Consider the following 17,318-nt stretch of genomic DNA (forward strand, 5'->3'; position numbering starts at 1 on the left):
TCCGATTAAATATGTAATCGGATAATCCCATTACATAATAACAAACGGATATATCCGATTAAATTGTACATCCGATGAAAAATATGATTGGTTTTTCAATCAAATTTCATCGGTAACTGCATTTTATCGGATGTATCCATAATTTAATCGGAAAACGTAATCGGAAAAGTTAACCATCGGAAACACTATTTAATCGGTTTATCCGATGAAAATTTTTCTCAGTGTAACATTGCAAATTATTTTGTCCAGTGACTATTATTATACATTTTGCATATCATTCTGCGAATGCATTAACATTGTTTAAGATAACGATTGGATTCCGTTCAATGAAGAAAACGGTTTGAGACATTTTAAAATTGTTGTTTCTTAACTTATAATTGCTGAGAAATTTTCCCCCAATTTAACTGATATGCACATGTGTATTATTTAATTGCAAGTGTTAATTTATGGACGAGTTATCCAATTCTTTGCTTTAATAATAATATAAATTGATCAATGTTGATTACTTTATTTGAAAAGAACTAGACAGAACTTCGCGCGCGCTATTTAGCTTCAATTTATATTTATTCGTCATCGTCTTTACACATTAAGATTTTCTTCACACAAAGAAGACGCAATGTAAGAAGACATTATCTGACGTTGACAAATGTCAAAATATACACGATCTCCGCGCTGATAGCTACTCTCGCTAGTATGAAATGAGCCACCCTTGAGAACATTTATTTTTAATAAAATTCAAGTTTTTAAAAGTAATCTTTCAAATCTAAGAGTTTACACTTAAAGAAGTTTAAAGTTTACTTAAGAAATTTCAGAGTAATTTTGGACACTTAAAGTAATTTTTAGATAGCCAAGCCTGTCGAAGTTCTCGTTAAAGGGCCGCGCGGCATAGCACTTTCTCGTAAGAAGAAAATCGCACACGGTATTATAAAGTAGATCACATACTTTTAACATTTCTTAAAGTTTTCTTTGAAATTCTTAAAGTAAGTTAAGGTTATCTAAGGTATATTTTTCCACGGGCAAACTCATGAAAGAACTAATTAGCACCGCGAAAAAGCGACAACAATTAAATCTCATAACATTGTTTTTAAGAGCGGATAGATTGGAAGAAAATAGTAAAGCTGTTATATTATTAAGGCCCGGTTGCACTAACGTCACGTTATTTTAACTACAGCTTAATTCACTCTTCGTCTCTTTCTGTTTCCCTTAGAAATATTAGTCTTAGGCTTGGTTGCACCAACGTGGTGTATCTTTAACTTTAGCTTAATTCACTCTTTGTCTCATATAAATGTATATGTACACAGATTCAAGATACGTTACACTTAATAAAGCTGAGAAGAAAAGTACGATTGTTAAGGTCGTCTTTTCATTTATCGAAATAACGACGAAAAGAGTTCGGCGTAGACAGTGGTACGCAGCAAATAAAACCGCCAGCGCCGGAAAGATTCGATATAATCGAATCGCATCGGGTTCGACGCACCGTATGACACATGCAATTGTAGACAATGCGTACGTCTGTCGGGGTGCGTGGAATGGCGTGAATGAGCGTCAGGCCCCGTCGTTGCAACTCGATGCTGCATTTAGCGCGATCGAACGATGACTGGTCGATGCGGGCACAATGCCGGTAATGGGGTGTGGGTCTCCTCGAGACGCGACAACGGCCGCGATAATGACTCGCGCGCGGAGCCTGACGCGCGCAAATGCCGGATTTCTAAATTGCACGGAATTGCCGGAAACATCGCGCGCGCGCGCGCGCGCTCCACAATCGGGCGCTCCGCCGCGAACTGTCAAACTCGTGTCAGTTTCGAGTTCTGCCCGATAGAAGCGAGAGTCAATGACTCGCTTGTGGCAACACGCGCGTTGCAGGCGTACGCATCATCCGCGGCCGCAAATAGCCGCGAGAAACAGACGAGTCGCGCCGGTCATTTAACCGAAGCTTAGGAAATTATTGATCACCGGAAGCGGCCGCAGCCCGGATAAACCTACGCGCCTGAGATGTTATTCGTGCCCCGAGTGAAATCCTATTATACATCTGTTCGATCGCGCCCCGTCTCTCGCCGCCTCGTTTTCCCGCTCTTCGTAAAATTACGATTCCGCCTAACAGCTTTATTTAAAAATGAAAAAGGTTTAACCGCACTCGGTCTCGGGTTCATTCGTCACGTCAACATCGCGAAGACTTAAGCGAGTTTATCGTCAATATTTCTCAGTCGGTGCGAGCACAACGTAATTTCACCGCCGTAGGTTTCTAGTTCACAAATAAGGTAAAGCGATTAGCGGGCACTACGTCTTACGAGCGAAATATTATATGTATAATGTAACGAAATCGGGGAGTGCGCCTTAACGGCGTCCATTCATAAGCGACTCGTGATTCGCGAAAAACGTCATTCCGCTCTACAATTCCGCAAGTGGGCTGCGACGGGCGCCTATGTGCTCGTGAAACGGAGTCGAACGGGGGTCGGTCGGTCGGTCTCGCGCAATTTCCCGGCCATTACAGGGTCGACCGTATTTCAAACTCCCCGGTTTGCATCGCAACCACCTGTTCGGCGCGCCAGAAACAAGGACGTGGGTGCAGCGCGAGTGCACCGCGCGTTCACGGACTCTCGGCCGCGAAGCGGAACGCGCGTTACTCGCCGCGTATTTTTCCGAGGAACCAACGTGGGAACACGACGAAAGTGACATTTGTCGTGAAATTTTCACTCGCGCCACGTTCTACGATTTCATGTGTAACGCGTGTGGGCTACAGCTCTAATTGTACAATCGTGGACAGAATAGTTGCAACACTTCTTTTTAAATCAAATTCAAGCGAGAGCGCCTTAGGGCCGAGCAAGATGTCGGTAGCCCGATAATTTTAGTCTAAAATGTGAAATCATTCACCGTTTTCCATCTTGTCCTGCGCGCCGGTTTCTTTCCTTTAGTTAACTTTTAATGACTTTAATAACTTTTTTAATTAATGAGTTTAGGAACGCGCATTTCAATGCTGACTGATTGAAAGAACTATACTACAAGGAGGGAATTTCTCTTAAAATTTGAAAATCCTGTAATCGTGGGACAGCTCGGCATTTCGAAGAACTGTATGTAAGTTTTTTGAAATTTTACCATACATTTTACTAGTAAAATGTACACTAAGTATAATTACTAGTGAAGGTAAAATTAAAAAAAAACTCATAAAATTCTTCGAAACGTCGTGTTGTCCCACGATTACGACGTAAATTTTCAGGATAAATTTCAAAAAGGAAATTCTCTGTATAAATTTCTAAACCACAGCAAACGGTTTGCTAATAGGCACAGTAGCAAAATATTTAGCTGTCACAACTAAATATTAAGCTGTCCATATTTTACAACTGAAATTTAGTTACTACATGCAGGAAAGCTTCGGATCAAGCAACCACGAATCTTTTGTGATATCGATACTATACGTTTCACTAGTAAAATGTATACTATAATTATACTAACAAAATGTATGATAAAATTTCAAAACACCCCCATAAGATTCTTCGAAATGCGGTGTTGTCCCACGATTATATGATTTTCGGGATAAATTTTGAGAGAAAATTATCTCCGCGCTTCTACTACTTTAAACTGCTACTATGCCACATATTGCACATGGCAGTTTGACACGGTATCATAATCGTCCATTGTGCACAAGCGAAGGAAGTGGTCCTCGTTCAGAATCTAGCTGCGCGTTTCTAAACTCATTTGTCTAAAAAGTGTTGGACCATCCTGTCGGTTGAGACCCTAATGCGACATTTCCAGATGTTTTTTCATCGGCTAACGGTGCGACGCATAATATCATTTCGAATATTATTAAATAATGGCATATAAATGACACGTTGATGATAAAAGACGGACTTACCCGTAAATTTACTTGCTTCAAAATCCGATCGTATCGTTTACATGCACATAAGTCACGAGTGCTATAATCCGAATGAGAATATTCAAAGGTACTCTCTCTCGCTCTTCCCGGAAAACCCGTATGTGGGACGTTGAGATTGAGAAAAAATTATGCGGCATATTGAGTGGTGCAGCGGCCGTGGTGCCATGTGACTGTCTTTAATGCGGCTGTCTTTGGGGCCGGATAACGACATGGAAATCGACTTACCGGTGCCTCGATAACGAATTCGTGAGAGGCCCGTCCGGAGCGACGCGACGCGACGTCTCGACATCCCGGAGTCGACAAAGCGCACCGCGAGCCGTGCGTGCCGTGTGCGATCACGTGGCGGAGAAATATACGCTTGACGAAAGTCGCTACAAGTCGCCCGTTGCTTCCACGCGAATTTCGCTCCCGCGAGATTGGTATAATCCCTTTGCGAGATGAGAGGGACGACCGTTGCAAAGGACAACCGTTACGGGAAACAAGGAAGACCGAAAGATAGTCGCGCGAGGACTCGTCGCCCGACAATGACTTCTCCGAGATACGTTTCTCGTAGAGAGAAATACGTTTTTATTAAAAGATATTACCTACTTGTCCCGTCCGTTTATTTTATACGAGAGAATACGCTCCCTGAAGAAGTTGCGCAAGGCATATTTTACGTTATTATCGCATCTCCTCCGGAGCACTTTGGAAATTAAATCGTGACGAGATGATGCTCGAAATTAATAGAAGAGAGACCAACTGTATGGTTTGTTACCTCCGAGGAACACGGAGATTAACGCGCGATAAATCATCTTCGTTGACGCGGCTTGCAATTTCGCCTGGCGTTATCCCAGCCTCGGCGAAACGTCGAGGCCGGCTGGGAGTGTACAAGCGCGGCGCCGATATATTCGTAAATACGCGTTCGCAAAAGGAGGATTCGCTGATGAGAATTACGAGGTGACTACGCGCCAAGAGGCGCCACGAGCCGCTCTTAAGTTTCCGCTCGACTTATGAATAGTATTCCTTGTACGTTCCGAGTGAGTTCGTTGCGGCGATTCCGTGTCTTCGGTTCCCGATGGGATCCCGTTTCCGCCTCCTCTCTCGCGGCGCGCACCGGCTCCAAGCAAATCGATCGGGACGCGCGTTCGCGCGGAATGGAAACGCTCGATTTGCAATTAACCGAGCGAGTCCGCCTCGGGCGTCATTAGAGCCTTTGAAAGTCGCACAGATACGATGCTCTATTACGCCATTTAATGATGCTAATCGGCCGCCGTCGCGCGCGCGCGCGAGAGAGAGAGCGGGTTATTAATCGCATACGTGGACGGCGTCTCCGGAGAGCATGTAATTTTGCTTCAAATCCGCGTGTCGCCGTTGATAAACGCGCGCGTCTACGCACGACGGTGACTTTGATGCCGCCGGCCTCGCCGTTCGCCGCGCCGGTGCGACGATGGAGTTACGAGGTTTTCGGTCCCGCTATTCTTCTTATAAAACAAATTAATTAGCTCGCGTCTCGCCGCAATGGCTTTATCAAGCTGAGGCGACTACAGGGTAGCAGTTCTCCCTACGGGAAGGAACGTCCGGCTGGTGGAATCGCGTTTGCTTAGTTAACTTACTGAAAAAAAAACTGTAGCTGCCGCAGCTAGAAACTTGCACGTGGTAACTAAACGTCAGTTAAATGTAAAATATGGACAGCTAATATTTAGCAGTGATGGCTAATATTTTGCTACTGTGCCTGTTGCATTAGGTGCCACGTGACAGCAAACCGTTTGCTGTGCTTTAGAAATTTATAGTTAATGCAGCATAATAATTTTAGCAAATCATAATATCAATAGCTACACTGAGAAAAATGTCCGATTAAATATAATCGGATAATCCAATTACATGAAAAATGTAATTACATCTAACAAACGGATATATCCGATTAAATTGTACATACATCCGATGAAAAATGTGATCGGTTTTTCAATCAAGTTTTATCGGTAACTGCATTTCATCAGATGTGTCCATAATTTAATCGGAAAACGTAACTGGAAAAATTAACCATCGGAAACACTGTTTAATTAGTTTATCCGATGAAAATTTTTCTCAGTGTAGTAATTGATTTGCAGTTATAAGTAAGTATACTACTGGAAATTGCAGTGGTACACCTATAACTGGAAATCAGTGACTATTCGCAGTTTCCAGTGATAATCCACCGATTGATTTTTAGAGAGCGCAGATTTAAAAAACTTTCAATAAATTAAATGAAATAAGAAAAGACGAGTTCAGTTGTCTCATTGCTACTCAGCCGTGACTTTGTTGGGTGCGTGAAAATAATAATTTATTTTTTGGCAAAAGTGAAAAACCTATTTTTTGGTAGTGGTATTTGGACACCCCCGTGGGTACGTCAATATGTCGCGCGTGTGATCGTTCGTATTCATCGAGAGCCGCGGTCTTTCCGAGTATTTCGTCCCGGAATAGTCTTCGATTATTCTATTCCGTCTTCATTTGGACCTTGGAGCCGGTTTGAAACTGCAATTTGAGGCCCAGATGAGTAAAAACATTGTGTTTAACCTCATTCTACCCCTCAGAGAGAACGTAATAGAATATTTCACCCTCTTTGAAACCTCTTAGGCCGAAGAGGATCTACCGAACCTCTGTTGATTACACTCGCGTTGGCCTCTTTATTAAATGGGAAATAGCGGCTCTTTTCGGGCCTATCCGAGGGGTCAAAAATTCAATATATTTTCTCTGACACAAAGACCTTAGTTCGACCTAATTGCTCCGAATTCAAAAATTGTACGAGGCCAAAATATTCAACTCGGGTTGTCAGATTCTCGACGTGGACCGACACGGATCCCTCCGAAGTGACGACGGATTAAGAGACGCGCAAAACGCTAAGGGCCCGCGATCCAATTGCGGATCGCGGATGCATCTCGACGAGGAATGCCACGACGCGGAAACGCGCGTTTCGCGCGGCAGCGGCGAAGATCAAAGCGCGTTCGCACGTCGCGGGCCTTTCAGATTTCCGACGTGTTCGTTTTCGAGGCGAGGCTAATGGACGTAACGCGCGCGCGTTGCGCCTCACGGGTCCGCGTGTATACGGCGATTCGCCGCGCGCGATTGAACCCTCAGCTCCTCCGGGGCGAACTGCTGCGCGTCGTAAATAATCGATATTAATCGCGTCGCGTTTCTGCCTCGGTTTTGAATTCGCACCTCGGAAACGCGAACGGCCGCCCGCCCTCGTTCGTTCCAGCTTATCGCTCGACCCTCGCCCGCGACCCGACGCACGTCGCGCACTGCAAGCGCGCGTATAGACTCGTCGCGTATGCGCTCAGTGCCCTCGCTCATGTTAGTAGTCTCTGTGGACCAATCGTATACTTATCGCATACAAACTCTAATTTGTGGCCCAGATGAGTAAAAAAATTGTGTTTAACCTCATTCTAGCCCTCAAAGAGAACGTAATAGAATATCTCACCCTCTTTGAAACCTCTTAGGCCGAAGAGGATCTACCGAGCCTCTATTGATTGCACTCGCATTGGCCTCTTTACTGCTAAAAGGGAAATAGCGAATCTTTTCAGGCCTATATACTTTCTCCGACGCAGAGACCTTAGTTCGACCTCATTGCTCCCAATTCGAAAACTATGCGAGGCTACACCGAGGCCAAAATATTCGACTTGGGTGCTTATTGTATTAGGCGCGACAGCAAATCGGTTGTGCTTTAGAAATTTATAGTTATGGTAGCAAAATAGTTTTAGGAAACCCCAATTAGCTCCTTCTTCTAGTTCCTATCCGCTTCGGATTTTGGCAATCATCTATTACGACCTTATGCGGCTGCTCGAAATAGTTGTGTAACGTTCACCGCGAACCATGTTCCGAGATTTTTTAACCGTGAGATTCTTCTCCTCCCCACATCTCTTCTCCCCTTCCCTTGCACTATGTTTCGCAGTAGTTGAAATCTACTTTCATTCCTCATAACATGTCCTGGATATTGTAGTTTCCTACATTTTGTCGTAGTAAGAATATCTTTATCTTTCTTCATCTTACGCAGAATTTCCGTGTTTGTTACACGGTCTGTCCATGTCACCCCCAATATTCTGCGATATACCCACGTTTCGAAGGTCTCTAGTCTTTTGGAGATATTGTCAGTCAAGGCCCATGACTCCACTCCATATAGAAGGACAGAGAATACGTAACATCGCAACATCCTAACCGTTTTCAAGTGCCGACTCTTGGACAAAGAACTCATTTTGTTGAACACAGTTCTTGCTTTCTCTATGCGTATACAATTAGCTACGTTAGCGAAAATTGTTTTTCAGTGTCCCGATTCTGCCTCTTAAGATACACAATTGGGGAGGAAAGTGCGTGGATTCTGGGACGCCCTGTGTACTCGTTCCGGTAAACGACCGCGCATACCGTGTGTAATGTATACCGCATGTGATCCGCGGAAGGCCTATGCAGTAATCGTATCCGCGCACGTCCAGACTCAACATAATTACCACACGGACCTGCTACAGATTGCTTATTGTTCGCGTCGATTTTTTGCCTCCTCCGGTGGAGAGGAGAGCGGAGGAGGGACGGGGGAGGGAGATTCATCCCCCTCGCCGGCAGGGGATTAACGTTGCACGCGGATGATGCACGAGTTATTGTACCTTCACGGACGTCAACGTCGACGAGCGACGTGCCGGGCTCTTGAATCGTTTCGCCGCGCCAGACGATTTTATTCGTCGCAGCACGGCAAAAGCGCACTCGCGTGGTAGCCGGACGCGTTTAACCACCCGCGGTGAATAATCTCGAGAAACAGATCCATGTTAAATACTTTGTTTTTACTTTAGTCGACTGCCCTCGGTGCTCAACCGACAATAACTAATATAATTCGCGCAATTTCGATAATCTACGGTTCGATTTGCGACGCTGCGAAAAATGTGTTTTACAATTTGTGAGCATCGGTCGGATTTCTGGGGAGAAATACGGGTACATCCGTGAACCATGTCGGATACCAGAGGGCTTTATTCGCCAGAATTCATTTCGACATTGTTGCAATAAAAAGATATATTATACATTATTGTACTTTCATATAATTAACTCTATGCAGTGTTATAAAATGTTATATACTTGTTCTGCCGGAAAATGTGCGGGCGCTTTTATTTCGGCATAGCAAAACACTCGCGCGAGACAGAAGATAACCGCAATACGGCACGGCTAATTTTTCGCATTTCTACGCTTTGTGTCCGCTTCCACTGTTAGAGCGGGGAATTTAATAACCCCGCTGCGGAAATTTTTATGCGCCGTAGTTGCCCCGCTATTAAAACAGGAGTAATTAGCACTTGTTCCGCGCGCGTACCGCGGAGAAATTCGAGATAAGGCAACAGAGGAATTTACAGAGATTCGCGTTCTGCCGTTTTTGACGCATCAAGATATCTCACGTCGGGAAATAGCCAACTTTAATAATCTTAAAATACCTTGTTTACAACAAATTAAAACCAGATATAATTGTACCTATGTAATGACACAGAGAGAGAGAGAAGACCATTACGTGTCATCAGCGATACAAAACAAATCGGACGGGTTATTTTACAGCTCCTTTTCCCAACTGGACCGATTCGGAAGGACAAGACTTGGCTTGAAATCTTTATTTTCGCATCTCGCAGCTCCTTCGTTTTTGATTAATGGACAACGGCGGAATGAAGCTTTGGGGAACAGATTCCACGCGAGAGAACGTTTCGAGAGGAAAGTCGATCGAGAGACGGGACGCGCGACCAGGAGGAACGGAATCGCACGTTTCTCTTCGAGGGGTCGCGGAAACGCGGCGGTGCACTTGCCTGATCGAGACCCGGTAATTATGCAACGGCATCGGCATGCGCGCGGTATAAAGGCAGACGGCTGCGGGATAACAAGGGACCCTCTGCCCGGAGCATCGAAAGTAACGAGAACGAGGATTGATGTCCCGTTCCGCGAGCCTGCGCACACATCGACAGAATTACGCGAGGTGTCTGCATTGAAATAAACCACTCGGCGTGTATTCCGATGCGGTGGAGAACGAGAGAGAGAGAGAGAGAGAGAGATCCCGTCGTTAAGATGACGAGTTATCGAAGGGTCTTATTTCGCGCGAGAATAGTCTTCTCGCTCGGCCGGTCTTGTCGCTTCGTCCCGTTTAAAATTAATCCGCGGTCGCAAAGTGCATCGCGGCTCAAATTGCACGCACTATCATTACGCGTATCGCGCGGATCGATCTTGGCCGACGTTAGTTCCACGACTTAATAAGAACCTGCCAATGTCCGAGGTAAAACTGTTTACTCATTTAGTGTGAGAACAAACCGCGCGGCTCGTCTTCTTCGCGCCCGAGCGAGTTTTCCGGATGAATTTTGAAAAAAAGCTTCCCCGCATCTCTCTCCGATTCTTTATTTTCGCAACTTCCGACCTAGCTTGCTTTTCTTTTCTTTTTATTTCTAATCCATCTGGAGCTTATTATTCTTGTAAACTTTTACGCGATACTTGCGAGTTTATACCAGAAAACTTTCTGCTATTCCGACAGTCACTTATTTATGTAGGTATCTGATTTCATTTCGATCGAAATTCATACTCTTGAAGATTAAGAGATAGCAGCTACCGTAAACGTTTCACGTCTAATCGCTACCCTCAACGGCGCTTATAAATTCATCAATGCCACCTGTGTGTTCTAACGACCGAGTATCTCCCGTTTTGCATACCGGCGCCTAATTATATCGTAACTCACTCGCGTGCAGCGAGTTACTCTCGATGTATCTTCCGCGAGCGCGCTTCATATTTTGCACGCAGAAAGCGCGCTTTCAAGCGGTATCACAGGCCTGCGTGTTATTCAAATGTGGAGCGCGATGCCACACAGGATGTCCGGCTCGAATGTATTCTCAACGCGAGTATCTCGAATAATTTATAATATCTGGCCTTTCATCTTCGAAAAGATTAACGTTGAATTCCTCAGACTCGAAAAATGCTCGGCGCGCGTTGATGGCCGAGTACTTTCGAAACGCCGAAAATTTCAGAGACGTTCGGAAGAAGATACGGATAAATTTTCAAACTTTGAGCCCTCCTCTTCCGAAAGACTCGGAATTTCGAGTCTCCGTATTTCTAATCGCGTCCGCGATATTCTTCACCACGTTTCTGCCGATACCACGCCTGATCTTTGTACTTTCTAATTCTGATATGATCAAGTTAGACAAGTCTCGACACGATAAGTCTTGACACGCGCAATTCTCGCCAATTAAACGACACGTGAGTCACGTTCGCTCTAAATTGTACATTCAGGTATAACTTTTTGCAGCACGACTTGGTCAAGTTTTTGCCAAAAGTTTAACACACGTAAATAATGGGACATTTCTTCGCGCGTATATAATGTATTATCTCTGTGCTGTACCCACAGACTTCTATATGCTACTTGACTCGCTACGTTCGAGCTGAAAAGTGAGGCAAGAGCTCCGCCGTGTCTTGTTAGGTAAATAAAGTAGTTTGTGTGCATCGGTCTGTCACACCCTCAGAAAGGATTTCTGTTACCGAGACGAAAAATATTCTTGACGCATTTATTTATTTCTCACAACCTCATTTAGTATAAAAATAAGACAATATAAAAATAAAAGCAATAATTCTTATTCGCGAATGAAAAAAGCTCGACTTACTATATCGAGACAAGAGTAACTTATATAAATGTAAGTTTGTATATTCTTGCGTGTGGAATAAATTTTCCTTGCATCTTACAACGCACGAAGTTGTGTCACCGCGATATTCGAGAAAAGACGGTACGTAATATCATTTTATTCTGGAGTCTAGAATTTTTCATTTAAGATTAAAATATCCCTTTCTCTATAATAAATACGATTATGCGCTATATCGATTCTATTTTACGATACGTTCAAGTGTAATAGCATTGGATCCGGAAATTTCTTCTGTGGGTGCAGTGGCACACACCGATGCACACATACTACTTGTCTAAGAAGTCTGTGGCTTGTACCACGCCTACGGATACGCGTTCAGATACGAGAATGCACGTTGAACCAAATTCGAATGAGAATGAGAGAATGACAACGCCACTTACCTCAGATCCAGCCTGATCACGGCGGATCGCCGGCGACCTCGTCGACGCGGAAGTCCGGAAAAGATGCACGGCGGCGGCGAGTCATCTCCCGATTTTCGTGAGCGGTCCATGGAAGATTTGCTCCGAGGCTCAGGCCATCCTGTGCGCAGAACATGAAGTCATTAACAGGGGCAAGCGGTGTAAAGAGCGTAAGACAGACGCCACGCAACGCAAATCACGCTGCCCCGTAAAGACGAGAGGCGAGGCGCGCGAGAAGGGGACAAGTTGCGGGACGACTGATCGCCTTAACTTCCAGAAGGTTAAGCTTCCCGTTTCTTTCCACATTGTTTTTTTGTCGACCAAACGTCGCGACCGAGCTTCAACGCGCCATCCGTCGTCGCGCTGGCGCTTATTAGATTCGCTCTAAATTCCTCTTAAAGCTTCACGGCACGCCTGGGTAGCACGGAACGGAGAGCCGACGATTCAACAGTTATTTCGACACCGACGCGTGTCGCAAATATACGTGCGTGTATGTCGATGTAGAAAAAATTGGGACAAGCGCACTCGATACGTTCTCTTCGAGACTCTAATAATGTAGCCACCTTGTGGAACATTGTAATTAAAGCGCGAGATAAATTGATTTTAAACACACGGCCTTATTACTATACGCGACTTAACACGATTATTTTATTATACGTCGGAAGCTCGTTAGCAGAGTCATCTAGATAATTAAAATTAATGATTTCTGCAGCGAGTAAAATGTGGTAATTATTTGTGATCACGTTGTGTTGGAGATACAGATAACGCTGATTGATCCGGAAATTGCATCACTGTCAAGATTGCAACAGGCGGATGAATGTTATCTACTTTTAGAGGATAATTCTAGTAATTTTCTATATATGATCGACAGTATTGACAATACCACGATCAGATTTCGGCCAGGTCAGAGTAATTACTTCGATAACCACTTATGTATATGTATATGCGACCATTTTTTATAATATAATGTTTACTACAAAGCTTTTAAAAGAATCCACAATAGTTAAATGTAAAACGTACCTACACTGTCACAACGGATATCATTTGCCAAGACAATCGTTTGTCCATTCGGCATACAGAATATGCCTTGCCATACTCTCGGGTCTGTTTTAACTAGCGATTTTGTTTCGAACCGAGCGTAAAAAAACTGCGATTGCACACGCGATACGCGCAAGAGAGAGAGAGAGAGAGAGAGAGAACAGAGTAGAATCTTTATTTGTTAAACACTCTTGGACAAGTCCCCTAAAGCGTTAGACAAGCTACACGGAAAAAATAATTACGAGCGAGGAATAACTTTTGTATAATGAATATTTTGTATATAGAAAAAAAATACCAGAGTCGAAATTTTGCTAGTATTTTGACACTTTTAAGGATAATTTACACCTACTTAGCTGATCTGTACGCCTACATGAACCAGCGATAACCTACTTTGATGACATTATATTTTATTACTCCTCCCTTGAATCTCTAATTCTAAAAATTCACTTTAGCTCCTACTTAAAAGGACCTAATTTAATGCTAAATTGGCGAAAGTAGAAATTTCCGACGCTATCAGTTTTAAAGTAGGAGTGAATTTTGTACTTGCGGTTCGACCTCTTTTACTTAGATTCTACTAAATAATAGAATTGAAGGTTCAACATATATAGGGCCAAAATTTCGACTTGGGTATGACAAAAAATTTGAAGAGAGAGAAAGAGAGCACTCGCGGAAGAATCGGTTGGATAGAAGTTGTAGAGTGGCACAATTTACGTTGATATATTAAGTCGCTATCTGGCGGATATAAAGAGGTGTCAATGCCGCGGTTTTCTAGCTGCAAGACAACGCGCGAGGATCCGTTGTGTGAACAGCTGCGGGGAGCATGCGAACGGGCGAGGAGAAGCACGGCTTCTATGATAAATTGCAGGAAAAATCGACGGTAAATTTCGTCCCAGCCTCTTCACGGCCGCGTCTCGCGACGTCGCCTTTCCGCCGACGCGTTTGACGTCTTCGACTCTTTGTCCACCAGACAGCCTTTGAATGCGTGAACACGCTCAAAGAGGCGATCGGCGCGAGCGTTACGTCGATCGAGAAATAAAATAATACGCGTCGCACGTGGAATGTTTGACAAAAAGGACCAGGTACAAGTTGAACGTTAATTGACACCGCTCTCTTCTGACAAGTGCGGAAACTGTCCCGGGGATTAAATATGAATATTCGTGCGTAATTTTTATGTATCGTGTAATTAATCGAAGGAACATTTTGGTAAAGGATTGTTTAATATCTCGGCAGACAAGTATTTTTCTAAACAAATGTTATTTTACACGCCTTTCAGCAACATCAACGCCGACTAGTGCTACCAATTTTGAACGAAACGCAAGGTGCAGAGTGGTTTCCTTTTAAAGCTTTTTCGCTGCGTAACCGCAAGACTTTAGAGTTCTCGCAGGTAGCATCCGAGAAACATCGACGAGAAGCTCGATCGAAGTTTCAAGCGTATAAGCGAATAAACAGAGCGAATCAAGATTAGGCGAAACACAATAGCACCGCGCGAATTCGGAGTAACCACCGCGTCACTCACCGTCGTGCCTGCTCGCCTAATCCCACTCGGCAGGAGCAGCAGCAGGTGGATCCTCCGTCTCGACCCACGTGGTACACATGTCCCGTGTAAAACCCTCGCGCACCCCCGCGCGCAAGAGAGAGGATCGCACGCCGCCGGTCTCGGATCCGAAAGTGCACGCGACCACAACAATTGCTCTCCCGCTCGAGAAAGACGCGACCGCGAGGGAGAGGAAAAAATCCGCACCACTTGGTCTGGAGATACGTGGAGACGCGTAACGTAATCGTCGGGGGGGGGGTTGCGAGCCGCGAGGGGGACGGCGAGGACCGCGTGTCGTCCGAGAAACCGTACCGCGGCTTCCGGGGCTCCGCGTGTGAAACTCTGGGAACGAGGGCCGGGCGTGTGTGGCGCGCACGAACGCCGCCGCGACAGGAGTGATAGTGGCGAAAGTGGGAGACCCTCCGGGAAATATATAGGTCCGCGGGGTGGTGTGGTGGTGGACCATGCGAGCGAGAGACGGGGAGGGGAGGTCCGCGCACGCATCCCTCTACGCCGCGTCGTCGCTGCCGCCGCGTATCCCGCGGGACGCGTACGGCAATAATTCGGCGTTTAACCCGGCGAGCTGTTCGCGTTGCCGATCAATCGCCCGGCTTATAGATAAGAGGGCAAAACTGTACGACAAACATCCCGATTATCTGCGTATGTGCGATTATTTACGCCTCTGAATCTCTATCGAAAAATATCTTAACATCACATCTAGACCAAGTGTCCTTCATATGTCACTTCGAGTACTATTTCTCGGCCAGTATTCCTAGCGATAACGTCTTACCGGGGCTTTTCTAGCGTTCTTTTTTTTTCACTTTCACGTTGAAAGGAGGAAGAACGTTTCGTTCGTTTCGTTATCTTATCAAAAGACTTTAAATGTATGTATATGCGTAAATTAATTAATAAGTTTTTTAATGTGCTTTAGGTCATTAGCGATTTTAAATGCTCGTTTTAGTTTGAAATGAACTGTTTGAAGTTGCAGAAAAGTCAGATGAATTCGTAACCGCATGTCATACCTTAATTACCTTAAAAGCATTTCTTTTGGAAGCAATTTGCTTTATATTTCGCTAATTTATACCTTTAGAGATACAATTCGCGATCTTTCTCTCTCTCTCTTTTTCTTTTCCTTGCCTCCTCTTCTCTTTTCTTCTCTTTCTCAGAGAACACCAGAAGGGCCATTCGAAACGAAAGCAACCGAAACGATGCAAACGATTTCTACACAAAAGCAGAGGCGCGCGTTGACTACGTTATCAGCCATTATCGCACCTATTTTCCCGTTGAATCTCATCTAGATAATCGGGAGCATTGTTTAAAATGGCGTTATCTGCGCGCTAAATACACCGACGGAAATCCCGACGTGCCCCTTTTCCTTTCTCGCGCGCCCTTCGCTCTAGGTTCAACGAACTGTAATTGTGGTACGGAGACGCGGCCGTAAAATTCTACCTACGAGATTAGAGTTGTGGCTTTTCCTTTATCATCCCACTGGAAGGTGGCAGCGCGCTGCCGACGCGACGTTTTATCTCTCTCTCCCCGTTTTTCCGTGCGCCCTTTTTCGCCCCCTTTCTCCTTCGAGTCGCTCGTCGCAAATCGCCCGCGAGTTTTTTTTTACCAGCGCGACGGATCGCGCGTAAAATGCCGGGACGAATCGCAAGGAGCCGGAGCCGGGAGAACTTAGAAGTGTCTTATAACGCGCGAGCAATACAATATGATGCAGAACTAATTACGTTGGGCGATTAAGCCCGGTAATTAACCCACTGGCAATCAACGTCCACTGTGATGGACATATAGCTTTTTTCACTTGCTATACTCAAATGCACAGTTTCGGAGTCTTTCAATAATTTATTAAACAATTAATTTCACCTGTCTGTAATAGACGTCTGAGAAAACGTGTCACAAGTGATGCAGAAATGGATAGAAAATTTGAAATATGCCGAAAAGAAGGAAATTGATTTAAGTCCAATCTACAATGTCTCTCTTTGCGTCCAGAAACATTCTATTTTCTTGCCAATTAATTCGTTTAAAAAAATTTGCACAAGTGGATAAATTGTATATTATACACCGTACAATCGTACCTACATTGTCGACAAGTTTTTTAAGCGTTTCGATTTGTTTATATAATATAGAATGTTTCTACACGGAGAGAATTTTCTTTTAAAATTTATCCTAAAAATCGTGGGACAACATGGCATTTTGAACAACTTTACGAGTTTCTTGAAATTTTACCAGTAAAATATATATACCGATTGTAAGTATAATTACTAATAAAAAGTATGGTAAAAATTAAAAAAACATGCCTCAGTGGTCGAATTGGTGAGACGCCCGTCTAGAGTGTAGGGAAGTTCAGGTTCAAACCCTGGCTAAGATAATATTTTTCGCAATAAATTTTCTGTATTATTAAAAATGCCAGATATGGTCAAGAAAACACTGACGTTGTTAATTATTACTGCTGGCGACATTAGAGAATAGTCTTATTAGTCATAAAATTCTTCAAAATGTCACGATGTCCCACGATTACATGATTTTCAGGATAAATGTTAAGAGAAAAGTCTCTCCGTGTAGATGCAGAGAGCACATTATAGATTAGGCTTTACAGATTGTAATATTAAAGATATGGTAAAGAGGCTTTCAGCTTAATCAAAAGTGAGGGAATACGAATATACAAGAAAATATAGAAAATATTCTCGGTTATACATATGTATGACTTTACAGTTCACAACTCAACTGAAATACGGTTGCACTCTCTTCTACTTAAGAGCAATGCCGCTAAATAAATACGCGATCCACGATAATAATTCGAGGAAACGCTTCAAGCATTTATTTATTAC

The 17,318-nt window shown here is 44.2% G+C and overlaps 1 protein-coding gene across 2 annotated transcripts in view; it reads right to left on the bottom strand.

Moving 5' to 3' along the window:
* Positions 1-17,318, bottom strand: part of LOC105567566 (thrombospondin type-1 domain-containing protein 4-like) — a 104,674-nt gene that overhangs the window by 64,908 nt on the left and 22,448 nt on the right. Inside the window, exons 1-2 of one of the 2 annotated variants that reach the window (XM_012022513.1) lie at positions 14,470-14,887; positions 11,898-12,036 (exon numbers count right to left, since the gene is read on the bottom strand). In XM_012022513.1, the coding sequence (XP_011877903.1) occupies positions 11,898-12,007 (110 nt within the window). In that variant the 5' untranslated portion in view covers positions 12,008-12,036; positions 14,470-14,887. Of the gene's footprint in view, positions 1-11,897; positions 12,037-14,469; positions 14,888-17,318 lie in introns of those variants that run through there. The other variant, XM_012022512.1, reaches the window with a different exon arrangement.

Source organism: Vollenhovia emeryi, unplaced genomic scaffold, assembly GCF_000949405.1.
Source record: "Vollenhovia emeryi isolate VEMERY1.0 unplaced genomic scaffold, V.emery_V1.0 DF939136.1, whole genome shotgun sequence".
NCBI lineage: Eukaryota > Metazoa > Arthropoda > Insecta > Hymenoptera > Formicidae > Vollenhovia > Vollenhovia emeryi.